General features: G+C 44.9%; 1 protein-coding gene across 2 annotated transcripts in view; it reads left to right on the top strand.

Annotated features, from left to right (window-relative positions):
* LOC139389458 (kremen protein 1-like) overlaps positions 1 to 19,799 on the top strand; it is a 110,174-nt gene that overhangs the window by 76,791 nt on the left and 13,584 nt on the right. For both annotated transcript variants that reach the window (XM_071136228.1, XM_071136229.1), the window contains exons 4-6: positions 11,204 to 11,328; positions 17,275 to 17,428; positions 18,672 to 18,781. In XM_071136228.1, coding sequence (XP_070992329.1) covers positions 11,204 to 11,328; positions 17,275 to 17,428; positions 18,672 to 18,781 — 389 coding nt within the window. The remainder of the gene's footprint in view (positions 1 to 11,203; positions 11,329 to 17,274; positions 17,429 to 18,671; positions 18,782 to 19,799) is intronic.

The following is a 19,799-nucleotide window of genomic DNA, read 5'->3' as shown; positions in this document are numbered from 1 at the left end:
GAGAGTTAAACAGTTCAGGAGCGGTGAAGCCCTATCAGCTTATCTCCTCTCAGTGGTGAGTAACTGACCAGGCATTACATGCCCAGGAGAGCACAGGGACCATTGTTCCGGCTCCTCAACATTGTGGGCAACTCAGACCTGGGCAACTCAGTGGCCCCGGTGGGTCTAAGCCTTTAGATCGCATTATCTACTAAGCTAACATGTGGAATTGTTTTAAGATTAGCCATTTAGAATGGTATTTTATGAATATTTGAATTCTTTACTTCTATAGCCCATAGAAATGCATTGAATAACACATTTGTAAATGGAAATTTATTGAGGTTTTGAAGTGAGAGATATAAGAAAACTCAGGAATATTTTTTTTCGACCCATGTTTGGTTACGTTATTCGTGGCACTTTTGACCCCCTATGCGTTTTGTGCCATATTTACAGCCCGTATTGGGTTACCTTCAGACGACTCCCACTGAGCAAAACAACACCTTCATGTTCGTGAGAGTCTCCCCTTTCGATATTAGTGACATATTAGTTGGTAGCTCCAACTGTTCATGCTGGGCAGTCGGATTTGTGAGAAGTATTTGGTTTTAAATCTACTTAAGTATCATAAGTAAATGTAATTGCTAAAATGTACTTACAGTTGAAGTCTGAAGTTTACATACACCTGAGCCAAATGCATTAAACTCAGTTTTTCACAATTCCTGACATTTAATCTTAGTAAAAATTCCCTCTCTTAGGTCAGTTAGGATCACCACTTTATTTAAAAAATGTGAAATGTCAGAATAATAGAAGAGATTTTAGAAGAGAAGAGCTTTTATTTCTTTCATCACATTCCCAGTGGGTCAGAAGTTTACATACACTCAATTAGTATTTGGTAGCATTGCCTTTAAATTGTTTAACTTGGGTCAAATGTTTCGGGTAGCCTTCCACAAGCTTCCCACAATAAGTTGGGTGAATTTTGGCCCATTCCTCCTGACAGAGCTAGTGTAACTTAGTCAGGTTTGTAGGCCTCCTTGCTCGCAACACACACATTTTCAGTTCTGCCCACAAATGTTCTATAGGGTTGAGGTCAGGGCTTTGTGATGGCCACTCCAATACCTTGACTTTGTTGTCCTTAAGTCATTTTGCCACAACTTTGGAAGAATGCTTGGGGTCATTGTCCATTTGGAAGACCCGTTTGTGAGCAAGCTTTAACTTCCTGACTGATGTCTTGAGATGTTGCTTCAATATATCCACATACTTTTCCATCCTCATAATGCCATCTATTTTGTGAAGTGCACCATTCCCTCCTGCAGCAAAGCACCCCCACAACATGATGCTGCCACCCCTGTGATTCACAGTTGGGATGGTGTTCATCGACTTGCAAGCCTCACACTTTTTCCTCCAAACATAACGATGGTCATTATGGCCAAACAGTTCTATTTTGTTTCATTAGACCAGAGGACATTTCTCCAAAAAGTACGATTTTTGTCCACATGTGCAGTTGCAAACCGTAGTCTGGCTTTTTTATGGTGGTTTTTGAGCAGTGGCTTCTTCCTGGTTGAACGGCCTTTTAGGTTATGTCGATATAGGACTCATTTTACTGTGGATATTGATACTTTTGTACCTGTTTCCTCCAGCATCTTCACAAGGTCCTTTGCTGTTGTTCTGCACCAAAGTACGTTCATCTCTAAGAGACAGAACGTGTCTCCTTCCTGAGCAGTATGACGGCTGTGTAGTCCCATAGTGTTTATACTTGCGTATTATTGTTTGTACAGATGAACGTGGTACCTGAAGACGTTTGGAAATTGCTCCCAAGGATGATTCTGAGGTCTCGGCTGATTTCTTTAGATTTTCCCATGATGTCAAGCAAAGAGGCACTGAGTTTGAAGGTAGGCCTTGAAATACATCCACAGGTACACCTCCAATTGACTCAAATTATGTCAATTATCAGAAGCTTCTAAAGCCATGACATCATTTTCAGGAATTTTCCAAGTTGTTTAAAGGCACAGTCAACTTAGTGTATGATAACTTCTGACCCACTGGAATTGTGATACAGTGAATTATAAGTGAAATAATCTGTCTGTAAACAAACAAAAATCACTTGTGTCATGCACAAAGTAGATGTTCTAACCGACTTGCCAAAACTATAGTTTGTTAACAAGACATTTGTGGAGTGGTTGAAAAACAGGTTTTAATGACTCCAACCTAAGTGTATGTAAACTTCTGACTTCAACTGTATGTATCAAAAGTAAAAGTATAAATAATTTCAAATTCCTTATATTAAGCATACCATACAGCATAATTTTCTTCTTTTTTAATTTACGGATAGCCAGGGGCACACTCCAACACTCAGACATCATTTAGAAACGAAGCATGTGCTTAGTGAATCCGCCAGATCAGAGGCAATAGGGATGACCAAAGATGTTCTCTTGTTAAGTGTGTGAATTAGGCAATTTTCCTGTCCGGCTAAAGCATTCAAAATGTAGCGAGTACTTTTGGGTGTCAGGGAAAATGTATGGATTCAAAAGTATTTCATTTTCTTTAGGAATGTAGAAGTAAAAGTAAAATCTGTCAAAAATATAAATAGTAAAGTACAGATACCTAAAAAACTACATAAGTAGTACTTTCAAGTATTTTTACTTAAGTACTTTACACAACTGGGTTTTACAGACTATTTTGTTATACTTTGTTATATACCCTTTGTTGGCAATGACAGAGGTCATCTGGTGCAGGTCTACAATTTTGTTTCTGGTGTCATTTGACAGCACTTTGGTCTTGGCCATAGTGGAGTTTGGAGTGTGACTGTTTGAGGTTGTGGACAGGTGTCTTTTATACTGATAACAAGTTCAAACAGGTGCCAAGTATTTGGTCACCTACAAACAAGCAATATTTCTGGCTCTCACAGACCTGTAACTTTTTCCTTAAGAGGCTCCTCTGTCCTCCACTCGTTACCTGTATTAATGGCACCTGTTTGAATTTGTTATCAGTATAAAAGACACCTGTCCACAACCTCAAACAGTCACACTCCAAACTCCACTACGCAAATGAATTACTTAAAAATCATACAATGAGATTTTCTGTAGTGAAGTGAAGTGTACCTGTGATAAAAAATTACAGACCTCTACATGCTTTGTAAGTAGGAAAACCTGCAAAATCGGCAGTGTGTCAAATACTTGCTCTCCCCACTGTATTGATGTCAATTTATTTTCAATTTAAGGGGTTTTATTGGCATGGGAAACATATGTTTACATTCCCAAAGCAAATTAAATAGATAATAACCAAACTTATTATTACACTCACAAAAGCTTCATAAGAATAAAGACATTCCAAATGTCTATATACAGTGTTGTAACGATGTGCAAATAGTTAAAGTACAAAAGGTAAATAAACATAAATGTAGGTTGTATTTACAATGGTGTTTGTTCTTCACTGGTTGCCCTTTTCTTGTAGCAACAGGTCACACATCTTCCTGCTGTGATGGCACACTGTGGAATTCCACCCAGTAGATATGGGAGTTTATCAAAATCGGATTTGTTTTCGAATTCTTTGTGGGTCTGTGTAATCTGAGGGAAATATGTGTCTCTAATATGGTCATACATTTGGCAGGAAGGTAGGAAGTGCAGCTCAGTTTCCACCTCATCTTGTGGGTAATGTGCACATAGTCTGCCTTCTCAATAGCAAGGCTATGCTCACTGAGTCTGTACATAGTCAAAGTTTCATACATTTTGGGTCAGTCACAGTGGTCAGGTATTCTGCCACTGTGTACTCTCTGTTTAGGGCCAAATAGCATTCTATCTTGCTCTGTTTTTTTCTCATGATTTGGTTGGGTCTAACTGTGTTGCTGTCCTGGGGCTCTGTGGGGTCTGTTTGTGTTTGTGAACAGAGCATCAGGACCAGCTTGCTTAGGGGGCTCTTCTCCAGGTTAATTTTTCTGTAGGTGATGGCTTTGTGTGGGAATCGCTTTCTTGTATGTGGTTGTAGAATTGAACAGCTCTTTTCTGGATTTTGATCATTAGCGGGTATCGGCCTAATTCTGCTCTGCATGCATTATTTGGTGTTTTAAGTTGTACACTGGGGATATTTGGTGTTTGCCCCATTTTGTGAATTCTTGGTTGGTGAGCGGACCCCAGAATTCACAACCATGAAGGGCAATGGGTTCTATAACGTATTCATGTATTTTTTGCCAGATCCTCAAATTTTATGTTCCTTTTGATGGCATAGAAGGCCCTTCTTGCCTTGTCTCTCAGATCGTTCACAGCTTTGTGGAAGTTACCTGTGGCGCTGATGTTTAGGCCAAGGTATGTATAGTTTTTTGTGTGCTCTACGGCAACGGTGTCTAGATGGAATTTGTATTTGTGGTCCTGGCGACTGGACCTTTTTTGGAACACCATATTTTTTGTCTTAATGAGATTTTCTGTCAGGGCCCAGGTCTGACAGAATCCGTGCAGAAGATCTAGGTGCTGCTGTGGGCCCTCCTTGGTTTGTGACAGAAGCACCAGATCATCAGCAAACAGCAGACATTTGACTTCAGATTCTAGTAGGGTGAGGCCGGATGCTGCAGACTGTTCTAGTGCCCTTGCCAATTCGTTGATATATATGTTGAAGAGGGTGGGGCTTAAGCTGAATCCCTGTCTCATCCCACAGTCCTGTGGAGAAAAAAAAGTTTTGTGTTTTTTTCCAATTTTAACCGCACACTTGTTGTTTGTGTACATGGATTTTAGAATGTTGTATGTTTTTCCCCCAACACCACTTTCCATCAATTTGTATAGCAGATCCTTATGCCAAATTGAGTCTATTTTTTTTTAATCAACAAAGCATGAGAAGACTTTGGCTTTGGTTTGCTTTGTTTGTTTGTCAATTAGGGTGTGCAGGGTGACGACGTGGTCTTTCGTACTGTAATTTGGTAAGATGGCCATTTGAAATTTGCTCAGTACATTGTTTTCACTGAGGAATGTACGAGTCTGCTGTTAATGATTTTCCCAATGTTGTTGACGCATATCCCACGTTAGTTATTGGGGTCAAATTTGTCTCCACTTTTGTGATTTGGGGTGATCAGTCTTTGGTGCCAGAGCTGAGGGTTAGTTAAATAGTTTGAGTATTTGATTTGATTTATATATTTACATTGGAATTTGTGGTCTGTATATTTTATCATTTCATTAAGGATACCATCAACCACACAGGCCTTTTTTTGGGTTGGAGAGTTTGTATTTACAGTGAAACCTCTCTCTCTCTCTCTCTCTCTAATTTAAATTCATTTAGCTTTATCTCTCCCGCTCAATTCAATGGTTTTATTGGCATGGTAAACATATGTTAACATTGCCAAAGCAAGTTTTATTGAACCTTTATTTAACTAGGCAAGTCAGTTAATAAGAACAGATTCGTATTTACAATGACAGCCTACACCTGCCAAACCCGGACAACGCTGGGCCAATTGTGCACCGCCCTATGGGCCTCCCAATCACGGCCAGATGTGATGCAGCCTGGATTTGAACCAGGGATTGCTGTGACGCCTCTTGCACTGAGAGGCAGTGTCTTAGACCACTGCGTCACTCGGGAGCAATTTACAAATGTCTTTCTCTCTCTCCTTTGCTCTGGATAAGATCGTCTGCTTGATGTAAATCATGTTGATAAATCTTACCGGTCCCTGTGTGTATTTAGGCCTGCTTTAAGTTTATTGTCTGTCCCTTCTCCAGAGGTGTGTCTTACCCTGCTACAGACAGACAGACAGACAGACGGACAGACAGACACACACCCCGGAACTCAATCGTTGTGTCAGTTGTTGTTGTTTTGTCTGCCTTGTAATGCATCATGTCATGTTAGTGTGAGTGGAAGAATACTAGGCTAATAACCTTATGCCCCGACCTCTGCCTGCCTTTCTCTGGAAAGTTTCTAGTCAAAACTACAAATATCACGATTACAGTCATGTTGTCTTTAACTCGCCACTTAATCTCTCTCCAAATTCTTCCAGTCTGCCGTGCTGCTTCTTGCTGTGTGTGTGTGTGTCTGTCTGTGCTGCGCTAAATGAGCCAGACAGAGGTATTAATCTGCTCATGAAACCGAGATGGTGTTTAACGTGGCTGTAAAAATAGAAAGAAGGGATTTAAAAAAGGAAAGGAAGACAGGAGGGCTGGTGATTTATAGAGGAGAGGAAGACAGGAGGGCTGGTGATTTATAGAGGAGAGGAAGTCAGGAGGGCTGGTGATTTATAGAGGAGAGAAGAGGAAGACAGGAGGGCTGGTGATTTATAGAGGAGAGGAAGTCAGGAGGGCTGGTGATTTATAGAGGAGAGGAAGACAGGAGGGCTGGTGATTTATAGAGGAGAGGAAGACAGGAGGGCTGGTGATTTATAGAGGAGAGGAAGACAGGAGGGCTGGTGATTTATAGAGGAGAGGAAGACAAGAGGGCTGGTGATTTATAGAGGAGAGGAAGACAGGAGGGCTGGTGATTTATAGAGGAGAGGAAGACAGGAGGGCTGGTGATTTATAGAGGAGAGGAAGACAGGAGGGCTGGTGATTTATAGAGGAGAGGAAGACAGGAGGGCTGGTGATTTATAGAGGAGAGGAAGACAGGAGGGCTGGTGATTTATAGAGGAGAGAAGAGGAAGACAGGAGGGCTGGTGATTTATAGAGGAGAGAAGAGGAAGACAGGAGGGCTGGTGATTTATAGAGGAGAGAAGAGGAAGACAGGAGGGCTGGTGATTTATAGAGGAGAGGAAGACAGGAGGGCTGGTGATTTATAGAGGAGAGGAAGACAGGAGGGCTGGTGATTTATAGAGGAGAGAAGGGGAAGACAGGAGGGCTGGTGATTTATAGAGGAGAGGAAGACAGGAGGGCTGGTGATTTATAGAGGAGAGGAAGACAGGAGGGCTGGTGATTTATAGAGGAGAGGAAGACAGGAGGGCTGGTGATTTATAGAGGAGAGGAAGACAGGAGGGCTGGTGATTTATAGAGGAGAGAAGAGGAAGACAGGAGGGCTGGTGATTTATAGAGGAGAGGAGAGGAAGACAGGAGGGCTGGTGATTTATAGAGGAGAGGAAGACAGGAGGGCTGGTGATTTATAGAGGAGAGGAGAGGAAGACAGGAGGGCTGGTGATTTATAGAGGAGAGGAGAGGAAGACAGGAGGGCTGGTGATTTATAGAGGAGAGGAAGACAGGAGGGCTGGTGATTTATAGAGGAGAGGAAGACAGGAGGGCTGGTGATTTATAGAGGAGAGGAAGACAGGAGGGCTGGTGATTTATAGAGGAGAGGAAGACAGGAGGGCTGGTGATTTATACAGGAGAGGAAGACAGGAGGGCTGGTGATTTATAGAGGAGAGGAAGACAGGAGGGCTGGTGATTTATAGAGGAGAGGAAGACAGGAGCGCTGGTGATTTATAGAGGAGAGGATGACAGGAGGGCTGGTGATTTATAGAGGAGAGGAAGACAGGAGGGCTGGTGATTTATAGAGGAGAGGAAGACAGGAGCGCTGGTGATTTATAGAGGAGAGGAGAGGAAGACAGGAGGGCTGGTGATTTATAGAGGAGAGGAAGACAGGAGGGCTGGTGATTTATAGAGGAGAGGAAGACAGGAGGGCTGGTGATTTATAGAGGAGAGGAAGACAGGAGGGCTGGTGATTTATAGAGGAGAGGAAGACAGGAGGGCTAGTGATTTATAGAGGAGAGGAAGACAGGAGGGCTGGTGATTTATAGAGGAGAGGAAGACAGGAGGGCTGGTGATTTATAAAGGAGAGGAAGACAGGAGGGCTGGTGATTTATAGAGGAGAGGAAGACAGGAGGGCTGGTGATTTATAGAGGAGAGGAAGACAGGAGGGCTGGTGATTTATAGAGGAGAGGAAGACAGGAGGGCTGGTGATTTATAGAGGAGAGGAAGACAGGAGGGCTGGTGATTTATAGAGGAGAGGAGAGGAAGACAGGAGGGCTGTTGATTTATAGAGGAGAGGAGAGGAAGACAGGAGGGCTGGTGATTTATAGAGGAGAGGAAGACAGGAGGGCTGGTGATTTATAGAGGAGAGGAAGACAGGAGGGCTGGTGATTTATAGAGGAGAGGAAGACAGGAGGGCTGGTGATTTATAGAGGAGAGGAAGACAGGAGGGCTGGTGATTTATAGAGGAGAGGAAGACAGTAGGGCTTGTGATTTATAGAGGAGAGGAGAGGAAGACAGGAGGGCTGGTGATTTATAGAGGAGAGGAAGACAGGAGGGCTGGCTGGCACTGGCTTGGGTGGTCGATGTCCTTGATGAGCTTTTTGGCCTTCCTATGGCATCGGGTGGGGGGGGGGTATAGACCGCTGTGGCTATTATAGACAACAATTCTCTCTGGAGATGGTACGGTCTGCATTTAATTGTGAGATATTGTAGGTCGGTGCACAGAAGGACTTGAGTTCCTGTATGTTATCACAGTTACACCATAAGTCGTTAATCATAAAACATATACCTCCACCCTTCTGCTTCCCGGAGAGATGTTTGTTCCTGTCAGCGCGATGTACTAAGAACCCAACTGGCTTTACAGAGTCAGACAGTATATCTCGAGAGGGCCATGTTTCCGTGAAGCAGAGTATATTACAAGCGTGGGCGAGACACAGGGTGTAGAGAGAAAACCGCCCTGTGTTGGACCAGGACATTTGGGGTACGTTCCAAATGTCACCCTATTCCCTATATAGTGTAACATTTTTAACCAGTGCTATGGTCTAAAGTAGTGCACTATATAGGGAATAGGGCTCTGGTCTAAAGTAGTGCACTATATAGGGTATAGGGTACCATTTGGGATGTAAACTTGGTTAGTGAACGCTCAATGCTGGCCTTTTGCAGCTTGTCCTGTTCGTCTTTCATCCTTACGCTAACACCATCTGAGGCATCTCTCTCTCTCTCTCTCAAAATAACACATGCTGTAGTCCCTAGGTTTTAGGTCTTAACATCCAGCATGCACCAGTGAACGTGTGCTAACAAGATGTCTTCAAGCATCTGTTCTAGAACTCTCTGAACTCTATAGAACTCTGTGTGTCAGAGAGTTTGATGTCATTCTCTCTCTAACATGTTACTGTAGAGATGTATTAAACCCTCACATTATTACTGCATGTGAACACTACATTCAAGGTTATATGTTTGATTTTATTATTTCAATGGAAAGTTATCAAGGTTTACACAAGTCTCATTCAGCAGTCAGGTGTTTGTGGTTAAGGAGGCTAAGCTAATGCAGATATTGTTGTAGAATTTGCTTGGTTAGCACCTCGGGTTGTTTTTAAACTGTCATATCAATGGGTTGTCTCTTAAACTAGGGCTGACAGTCAGATAGAGCTGCCTGTTCTCTCTCTCTCTGTCTGTCTGTCTCTCTCTTTCTCTTTCTCTGTCTCTCTCTCTCTCTCTCTCTTTCTGTCTCTGTCTCTCTCTCTCTCTCTTTCTCTGTCTGTCTGTCTGTCTGTCTGTCTGTCTGTCTGTCTGTCTGTCTGTCTGTCTGTCTGTCTGTCTCTCTCCTTTCACTGTCTCCCAATCTGCCCCCCTCTCTCTGCCCCCCCCCCCCCCCCTCTCTATAATAGGCTTTGCTCTGGCCTACAGGTGGATGACACAATTCCTTTTTGAGACAATAGCTTTGGGTTAGAAATGAGTTTGATATTGTATAGGTTCTCTCTAATATATTTCAGAACATAGAAATTAAACTAAAGTATTACAATTTGAACCATAATAAAACAAAGCATTCTGTAGCCTATTGGATGTTTTAGTCCAGTCTTTAGGGTAGTTGTTTTTCCTCAAATATGGGTTCATTCTTCACACATTTTTCTGTGCTTAATTACAGCGTAGAATTTCTTACATACAAAGTGTTTAGAGAGCAGACAGTTGCCTTTTTTGCTTACAACCCAACGCCCTTCAGGACAGTGGCAGCTTCTCTTGTCAGCTCGGGCCATGTCGTCAGAATTGGACTTTTGTAGTTCATCCATATTGTATCACTTTACTAGGTGTCCATTCTGATGCTGTGTGTATCACTTTACTAGGTGTCCATTCTGACGCTGTGTATCACTTTACTAGGTGTCCATTCTGATGCTGTGTGTATCACTTTACTAGGTGTCCATTCTGATGCTGTGTATCACTTTACTAGGTGTCCATTCTGATGCTGTGTGTATCACTTTACTAGGTGTCCATTCTGACGCTGTGTATCACTTTACTAGGTGTCCATTCTGATGCTGTGTGTATCACTTTACTAGGTGTCCATTCTGACGCTGTGTGTATCACTTTACTAGGTGTCCATTCTGATGCTGTGTGTATCACTTTACTAGGTGTCCATTCTGATGCTGTGTGTATCACTTTACTAGGTGTCCATTCTGATGCTGTGTGTATCACTTTACTAGGTGTCCATTCTGACGCTGTGTGTATCACTTTACTAGGTGTCCATTCTGATGCTGTGTGTATCACTTTACTAGGTGTCCATTCTGACGCTGTGTGTATCACTTTACTAGGTGTCCATTCTGATGCTGTGTGTATCACTTTACTAGGTGTCCATTCTGATGCTGTGTGTATCACTTTACTAGGTGTCCATTCTGATGCTGTGTGTATCACTTTACTAGGTGTCCATTCTGACGCTGTGTGTATCACTTTACTAGGTGTCCATTCTGACGCTGTGTATCACTTTACTAGGTGTCCATTCTGATGCTGTGTGTATCACTTTACTAGGTGTCCATTCTGACGTTGTGTATCTCTTTACTAGGTGTCCATTCTGATGCTGTGTGTATCACCTTTAGCTCTTATTTAACCTCAGCCACAGGAGACCTCCTCCGCTCTGTCATGTAGACTTTTACCCACTATCTCAGCTAGATATCTCAGCTAGATCTAAACTAGCTTGCCCAGACAATGCACATACTCTAGATTCCAACACCCACTCACTGCAACTCAGTCCCCCCATCCTTCTACTCCTACTTCTCTCCCCCTCACCCCCATCCTTCTCCTCCTAACTCTCTCACCCTCACCCTCATCCTTCTCACCCCCTCTCATCCTTCTCCTCCTCCCCCTCTCCCCCTCACCCCCATTCTCTTAAATCTCAAACAGAGGCCAGAGAATTCCGGTGTGATGATGTTAATTTCGTGCTGGTGTGCGTGTATGCAGTGTATGATCTCTGTGAGACACAGACACATCATGGGATTTGTAGTAAATGCCAAATGCAGCGTGTGATTGTTAGTTTAGAAACATATGTCATGCTGAACTACATAGTTTAAACCCCCTGCTCTCCTCTCTGTTTCCTGTAGTGCCTGGTAACCTGGGCTGTTTTAAGGACAGTGGTGACCCTCCCACCCTGACAGGGAGCAGTCAGACCTCTAACAAACTCACCGTCCAGAACTGCATCAGCTTCTGCCGTAAACAGAGATACATGGTAAGACAGACGACACTATGGAGATGTATCGACCGTCCCAAATGGCACCTTTATGCCCTACATAGTGCACTCGTTTTAAATCAGATTTGACCATGGTTTATTGATCATTCCTGATGGCAAATGGTCATATTGGCAGGGGGGGATGCTGTCTTTCTTATTTTCTAGACCAGTGGTCACCGACCAGTCAAGATCACTTTGAGTCAAGATGCCGAGATCTACCGCTCTGATTCTTTATTAACATGACTTAAAAAATGGAATCAACATGAACCAATTAAAAACAGTTCTGTAGCAATGAGAGTTGTTCAGTAACCTATAGGCCCAATACATTAGCACCACATACTGACTTAGCTTGAATTTATCTGCCAATGCATTGTGGTTTGGGTCATTTCTAAATATTATATTTAAAAATTTGAGGTAGGCTATATGACCACACCGGTAATACACTCATTGTCGTATTACTTGTGAGGCACAGCTGAGTGAGCATACATTGAAATAATTCGCTTTTTTTTATTTTGCTGGGCTGATGGTGCCTCCATCTGATGGTCAGTCTCAGCAGAGGGAGAGAGCAGCAGACTGAGGGTCCGTCTCAGCGGAGAGAGAGAGCAGCAGACTGAGGGTCCGTCTCAGCGGAGAGAGAGAGCAGCAGACTGAGGGTCCGTCTCTCAACGTCCCTCCGCTCTCCCTCTCCTCCACTGACACTGACCAAAAAGGGACACCGTCTTCCAGCTGATGGCGGAACTCGAGTGGCACCGCATTATTTCTGCATCATGCACAAATTCATGTTGTTACTATGAACAGAGAAAGTGAAATATTCCTGAATATTAAAAAAGACCCAAGCCGGTAATAATAACAACAACACAAGCCTATAGGTACACTTTCCTACTCTTCATTACTGCTGCACTGCTTGTTGTAGCGCTGAGTGGAAATAGGAAGAACGTGCATTTTATGGATTATAAAAGTGTTGACAGGGCTGAGTAAGAACTTAAACATGAAGTCACTCATAAAAACAGCATCTCTTTGCTGTATTCGTTGACAGTCTCTCTCTAGTCATGGTTTTAAACGTTATGAAATCTCACAGTATACATTTTTCCATAGCTTCACCACTCGCGTCGCGTGGGTGAGCGTTGCAAAATAAATTCAGAAATCTATATTATTCAATTATTTGTTGTGTCTTTGGCATCATTAAACTGAATACTGTTATTTTATCAATTCTCAAATCAATTCTCTGTAATTATTATTACGTGATTAAACTAATCATGTAAATGTAATTAACTAGGAAGTCGGGGCACCAAGGAAAATCTTCAGATTACAAAGTTATAATTATCCTGATATAACTTAGAGGAATATTTTTATATCTGTTCAATTAGTTCTAATTAATGAATTATTCTTTACCTAGTCTTCTCTATGAATCATCCATACATCAATTGTCTCAATCATTTATTTATTGACTAACTTGTAATGGGTGCATGCTGGGGAAAGGGAAGTCAGGCGCAGGAGAGTGAACTTGGTATTGACGGAGCAGTTTAATAAATGCTAAAAAACTCAGAAAACCAATATATGCAAAAATAATATAGAAGGGTACAAAACACATCGCACACCAGAACATGACTTCCACAAAACATACAACAAACAATCAACGACAAAGACATGAGGGGAAACAGAGGGTTAAATACACAACATGTCCTCCATCGGAACCCAGCATCTCTCCTCCGGACCATACCCCTCCCAGTCCACAAGGTACTGAAGGCCCCTCGCCCGACGTCTCGAATCCAGTATGGAAGGAACGGAGTACACCGGGGCCCCCTCAATGTCCAGGGGGCGGAGGAACCTCCCGCACCTCAGACTCCTGGAGTGGGTCAGCCACCACCGGCCTGAGGAGAGACACATGGAACAAGGAGTTAATGCGGTAATCGGGGGAAGCTGTAACCTGTAACAAAGCTCGTTCACTCTCCTCAGGACTTTAAAGGGCCCCACAAATCGCGGACCCAGCTTCCAACAGGGCAGGTGGAGGGTCGAGAGCCTGACCCGGTCCCCCGGTGCGATCACCGGAGCCTCACTGCGGTGACGGTCTGCGCTGGCTTTCTCGTGCAGCACGGCGCGCTGAAGGTGGACATGGGCGGCGTCCCATGTTTCCTCCGCGCTCCGGAACCAGTCGTCCACCGCAGGAGCCTGGGTCTGACTCTGATGCCAAGGAGCCAGAACCGGCTGATACCCCAGTACACACTGGAAAGGAGAGAGAAACCTACCCACATCCTGGTTAACTCTCTCCACCTGCCCGTTACTCTTGGGGTGAAAACCTGAGGTAAGGCTGATCGAGACCCACAGACGTTCCATGAACGCCCTCCAGACCCCCGACGTGAACTGGGGACCTCGATCAGACACTATATCCTCTAGCCCCCTCAAGCCAAGGTCTCCACGCCTTCAAGGCCTTAATGACAGCCAACAGCTCCCGGTCCCCCACATCATAGTTTTGCTCTGCCGGGCTGAGCTTCTTCGAGAAGAAGGCACAGGGGCGGCGCTTCGGTGGAGTACCCGAACGGTGAGAGAGCACAACTCCTATCCCAGCCTTGGACGCATGCACCTCCACTATGAACGCCAAAGAGGGATCAGGATGGGCCAGCATGGGAGCCGAGGTAAACAGAGCCTTCAGGTGACCAAAAGCCCTGTCCACCTCAGCTGACGACTGCAAGCACACCAGGCCCCCCTTTAGCAGTGAGGTAATGGGAGCCGCTACCTGACCAAAACCCTGTATAAACCTCCAGTAGTAGTTGGCAAACCCTAGAAACCGCTGCACCTCCTTTACCGTGGTGGGAGTCGGCCAATTACGCACGGCTGAAATGCGGTCACTCTCCATCTCCACCCCTGAGGTAGAAATGCGATACCCTAGGAAGGTGACAGACTGTTGAAAGAACAAGCACTTCTCAGCCATGACGTACAGGTCTTGCTCCAACAGACGACCAAGCACCCTGCGCACCAGGGACACATGCTCGGCGCGTGTAGCAGAATATTTCAAAATATCATCAATTTACACCACACACACTGCCTGTGCAGGTCCATGAAAATCTTGTCTACAAAGGCTTGGAAGACTGATGGCGCATTCATCAACCTGTACGAAATGACGAGGTACTCATAGTGCTCAGAGGTGGTACTAAAAGCCGTCTTCCACTCGTTCCCCTTCCCGGATACGCACCAGGTTGTAAGCGCTCCTGAGATCTAGTTTGGTGAAGAAACGCGCATTGACTCTACCGCTGTGACTATGAGCGGTAGCGGGTAACTATACCTCACAGTGATTTGGTTAATACCTCTTATAGTCAATACACGGGCACAGACCTCCCTCCTTCTTCTTCACAAAAAAAGAAACTCGAGGAGGCAGGTGAAGTGGAGGACCACTTCAGACCGAATGTACCCCTGACGCAGGGATTTGGAGACATATGTTTTTATAGCCTCCGTCTCCACCTGTGAGAGGGGATACACATGACTCCTGGGAAGTGCAGCGTCTACCAGGAGATCTATTGCACAATCGCCCCGTCGATGAGGTGGTAATTGAGTCGCCTTCTTTTTGGAGAAGGCGAGCGCCAAATCGGCATATTGAGGGAGAATGCGCACGGTGGAAACCTGGTCTGGACTTTCCACCGTAGTAGCACCTACGGAAACCCCTAAACACCTACCTGAGACCTCTCGCGACCACCCCGTGAGAGCCCTCTACTGACCATGGTTACACTGGCCTTCTATTGTCTACTGACCATGGTTACACTGGCCTTCTATTGTCTACTGACCATGGTTACACTGGCCTTCTATTGTCTACTGACCATGGTTACACTGGCCTTCTATTGTCTACTGACCATGGTTACGCTAAACAGTGACAGGTGTTTGTGTTGTGTGTGAACACATCCGGTTGGACCTGGGTCAGACCCGTCCTTCAGACGCCCTCTGCACTGATGAGCAGTGACAGTCAGTCCGTGTGTGTGTCTTGTGCGTGCATGTCTGTCTGTGTGTGTGTGTGTGTGTGTGTGTGTGCCTGTCTGTCTATGTGTGTGTGTCAGTCCCTCTCCACAGATGACACTGATGTGATGTGATGTAGTATGGTGTGTTGTGATGCAATGTCAACAGCCTGAGACTGCCACATCTATATGTCTAAACCAACTACACTAGTCAGTCAGTGAGTCAGTCAGACAGTCAGTGATTGAGAAGCCCCGAGCAAACATTTTCTGCTCGCTAACGCAAAATAATTCACGTTGGGTTTTCATCCGAAGTCGTTTCTCTTTTACCTGATAAATAGGTAATGATGAAGCAGTGATTCATGTCCCACAGCCTTTAGTTTTGGTTCGGTTGGCAGAGTTGGACATACACACACACACACGCACACATGCACACACACGCAGACACACACGCAGACACACACGCAGACACACACACACACATACACACACACACATGCACACACACACACACACGCAGACACACACGCAGACACACACGCAGACACACACACACACACACACATACACACACACACACACATACACACACAGAGGATCCTGGCTATATAAATTCCAGTTTCATGAGAACATTTTCAGAATGAGGGAAAGTGATGCCGTACCTTCGTATGAATTCATTTATGGGAAGAAACATTATATAATGGTCCTCTTTTAATGGGAGACACTGGCCTCGCTCGCGTGTGTGTGTGTGTGTATGTGTGTGTGTCTGCATGTGTGTCTGCGTGTGTGTCTGCGTGTGTGTCTGCGTGTGTGTCTGCGTGTGTGTCTGCGTGTGTGTCTGCGTACACTCTTTGCTGAGCATGACTAGGTTCCATCTGAATTCTGGAAGGAAGTTCAACATGCTTAAAGAGTTTTGACTGTCATCCAAATCCACCCTATTCCCTTTATAGAATACTACTTTTGTCCAGGGCCCTAGGAGAGGAGGGCGCATAGGGAGCAGAGTGCCATTTGGAACCCACCCTGTAATTCTTTCTCTTATTCTAATGCAGCCCAGCGCAGCACGGCTTTAGGAAATGTTTGCTGTGTTTGACTAAGAGATGAAGGTTAAACGGTCTGTTGGCAATGCTATTTCATGCTATTTAGCCCTCTGATGTTTAGATGGTACTCAAAGAGTCACCTTGCATCCCAGATAACACTCCATTCCCTATGTAATGCACTGCCTTGGACCGATAGGGCTCTGGTCAAAAGTAGTGCACTACCCATAGGGCTCTGGTCAAAAGTAGTGCACTACCCATAGGGCTCTGGTCAAAAGTAGTGCACTACCTATAGGGCTCTGGTCAAAAGTAGTGCACTACTACCCATAGGGCTCTGGTCAAAAGTAGTGCACTACCCATAGGACTCTGGTCAAAAGTAGTGCACTACCCATAGGGCTCTGGTCAAAAGTAGTGCACTATATAGGAAATAGATTGGGTGCCTTCTGGGACATATCCAAAGTGAGTGACTGTTTCTGTTTGTCTCGAAGCTCTGAACTAAACCAGCCCACATTACTATCATCAAATGCCTGATGGCTTTAGACACTAAAATAACTTAATTTCTGTACAGAAAAGCAATCCTTATTGGGGGGGTCGGGGGGGTTGTGGAGTTATTCTGCAAGCCTATTAACATTAGATGGTACTATAACTGTGATCATGTGCCATATCTGTCTTGCCCCGGATGATCTGCTATCCAGGCTTTATCGACTAATTGGATTCACGTTACATTTCTGTTGGCACTAGTATCACTCCATAAGTGTTGGTCTATGGAGGTTCAGGCTCTAAAATCTGGTTCCTCTTAAGTTTTTTTTCCTTTTTTTTTTTCTCTTTCATCCAAATGATTATTTCTTTCTCCGTGCTTTGTCAAGGGGAAGGCCTGACCCTCTTGTGAAGCGTTACACAAGCGCTAAACAAATAAAGTTAGATTTGAAATTCTAATCTGTTGATTGATTTGCATTTCTCTCTCTGTTCCAAAGCTTGCCGGGATGGAGTCGGGTTATGCCTGTTTCTGTGGCAATGACCTGGACCTGCGTCGCCATGGCCAGGCGCCCAGCATGGAATGCAACCACGTGTGTTTCGGTGACCACACCCAGCCTTGTGGGGGAGATGGATGGGTCATCGTCTTCGACAGTGAGTAGGACATAATTTGCTTCGGTCTGTGTACATGTTTGACAGTGAGTAGGTCATTTTCCCTGGTCTGGTCCTCTAGACATGATCTAAACCAACTATAACTTCCCACCGGTGCTTCTATGGTGCTTAAAATAGTTACATGGTGCTTCACCTAATGTGTACAAAGTGGAGTATTTTCTGGTGCATGGAGAAATAAAACTGTATTATCAAAAGATGACATTCCAGTAAACTGACACGTAAATACTCCACCCACCATTGAATAGATGATCTCAGAACCAACGTTGAAAAGAAATCAGATAATCCAACATGGAGGGATCGCGCCACCACTCTCAAAATGTACTTATTAGAACGGTCATGTGAAGAGAATGTTATCTCTCTCCCTTTGTTGTCAAAAACAGTTTGCTGAATTTGGCTGAACAATACATGCTACATTTCTGTTTAATAACAAGCATCCATCCGGTTTATGGCAAACAACTGCTAGATAATGGGAGACAGCTGGGAGGCAGCTGAACATGATTACAATAACGATCAAATGTGTCTTGCACAATCCAGTCTCATCTTTCCACTTTGTGTTGAAAACTCTTCATTCCACTCTGAATCATTTTTAAAATTGAACCTTTATTTAACTAGGCAAGTCAGTTAAGAACAAATTCTTATTTTCAATGGCGGCCTAGGAACAGTGGGTTAACTGCCTTGTTCAGGGGCAGAATGACAGATTTTTACCTTGTCAGCTCAGCTCAGGAAGTCCAATACTCTAACCACTAGGCTACATACCGCCCCACTAGGCTCACTCACTAGGCTAACCACTAGGCTAAATACCACCCCACTAGGCTAACTCACTAGGCTACCTGCCACCCCATCATTGAGAGAGTCTGTTGTATGTGGTTTCTATAATAACTCTGACAACATATGAGTCTCTGGGGTGAGTTGTACGACAGGGTTTAGTTTACATATGAGTCACTAGGGGGAGTTGTACGACAGGGTTTAGTTTACATATGAGTCACTAGGGTGAGTTGTACGACAGGGATTAGTTTAGTTGAGTAGGATCCCCATTAGCTACTGCACATGCAGCAGCTACTCTACCTGGGGTCCACACAAAACATCAAATACACAACAGAACAGCTATAGGCTATAACAACATAAACAAACACACCTGTCTGAAAGACTTACAAACTTTGCACAATGCAAACGTCAATAATGAAACCGTTATTAAGTCAACTGTTTTCCGACTGTTTAACTCCAGCTCGAGTGGGGGCCTGCGGGGGTAACTACTCTGCACCCTCTGGGGTGGTCTACTCCCCTGACTTCCCTGATAAGTACGGGGCCGGAAGGGTTTGCTACTGGACTGTCCAGGTACGTCTTGGATCTTTACTCATTTACTGTTACGGCCCTCCTACCTCCTCCCTCCTATCTCCTCTCTCCTCTCTCCTACCTCCTCTCTCCTACCTCCTCCCTCCTACCTCCTCCCTCCTATCTCCTACCTCTTCTCTCCTACCTCCTCTCTCCTACCTATACCTCTCCTACCTCCCCTCTCTTACCTCCTTTCTCCTACCTCCCCTCTCCTACCTCCTCTCTCCTACCTCCCCTCTCCTACCTCCTCTCTCCTACCTCCCCTCTCCTACCTCCTCTCTCCTACCTCCCCTCTCTTACCTCCTCTCTCCTACCTCCCCTCTCCTACCTCCTCTCTCCTACCTATACCTCTCCTACCTCCCCTCTCTTACCTCCTCTCTCCTACCTCCTCTCTCTTACCTATACCTCTCCTACCTCCTCTATCCTACCTATACCTCTCCTACCTCCTCTCTCCTACCTCCTCTCTCCTACCTCTACCTCTACCTCTCCTACCTCTACCTCTCCTACCTCCTCTCTCCTACCTCTACCTCTCCTACCTCTACCTCTCCTACCTCTACCTCTCCTACCTCTACCTCTCCTCTCTCCTACCTCCTCTCTCCTACCTCCTCTCTCCTACCTATACCTCTCCCACCTCCCCTCTCTTACCTCCTCTCTCCTACCTCCCCTCTCCTACCTCCTCTCTCCTACCTACCACCTCCTCTCTCCTACCTCTACCTCTACCTCTCCTACCTCTACCTCTCCTACCTCCTCTCTCCTACCTCCTCTCTCCTACCTCCTCTCTCCTACCTCTACCTCTCCTACCTCTACCTCTCCTACCTCTACCTCTCCTCTCTCCTACCTCCTCTCTCCTACCTCCTCTCTCCTACATACTCTCTCATACATCCTCTCTCCTACCTCCTCTCTCCTACCCAATATCCCAGTCCTTTAGTTTGCTGTTTTGCTTTGAATGCTGCGTTCGTTTTTTTTCTTCAGTTTCTTGTCTATTGTAAATTATCTTTGGGTTTCAGACAAGCTATATATA

Source organism: Oncorhynchus clarkii, chromosome 30 (assembly GCF_045791955.1).
Source record: "Oncorhynchus clarkii lewisi isolate Uvic-CL-2024 chromosome 30, UVic_Ocla_1.0, whole genome shotgun sequence".
NCBI classification, from domain to species: Eukaryota; Metazoa; Chordata; class Actinopteri; order Salmoniformes; family Salmonidae; genus Oncorhynchus; species Oncorhynchus clarkii.
This window is presented reverse-complemented; position numbering and strand designations above follow the sequence as displayed.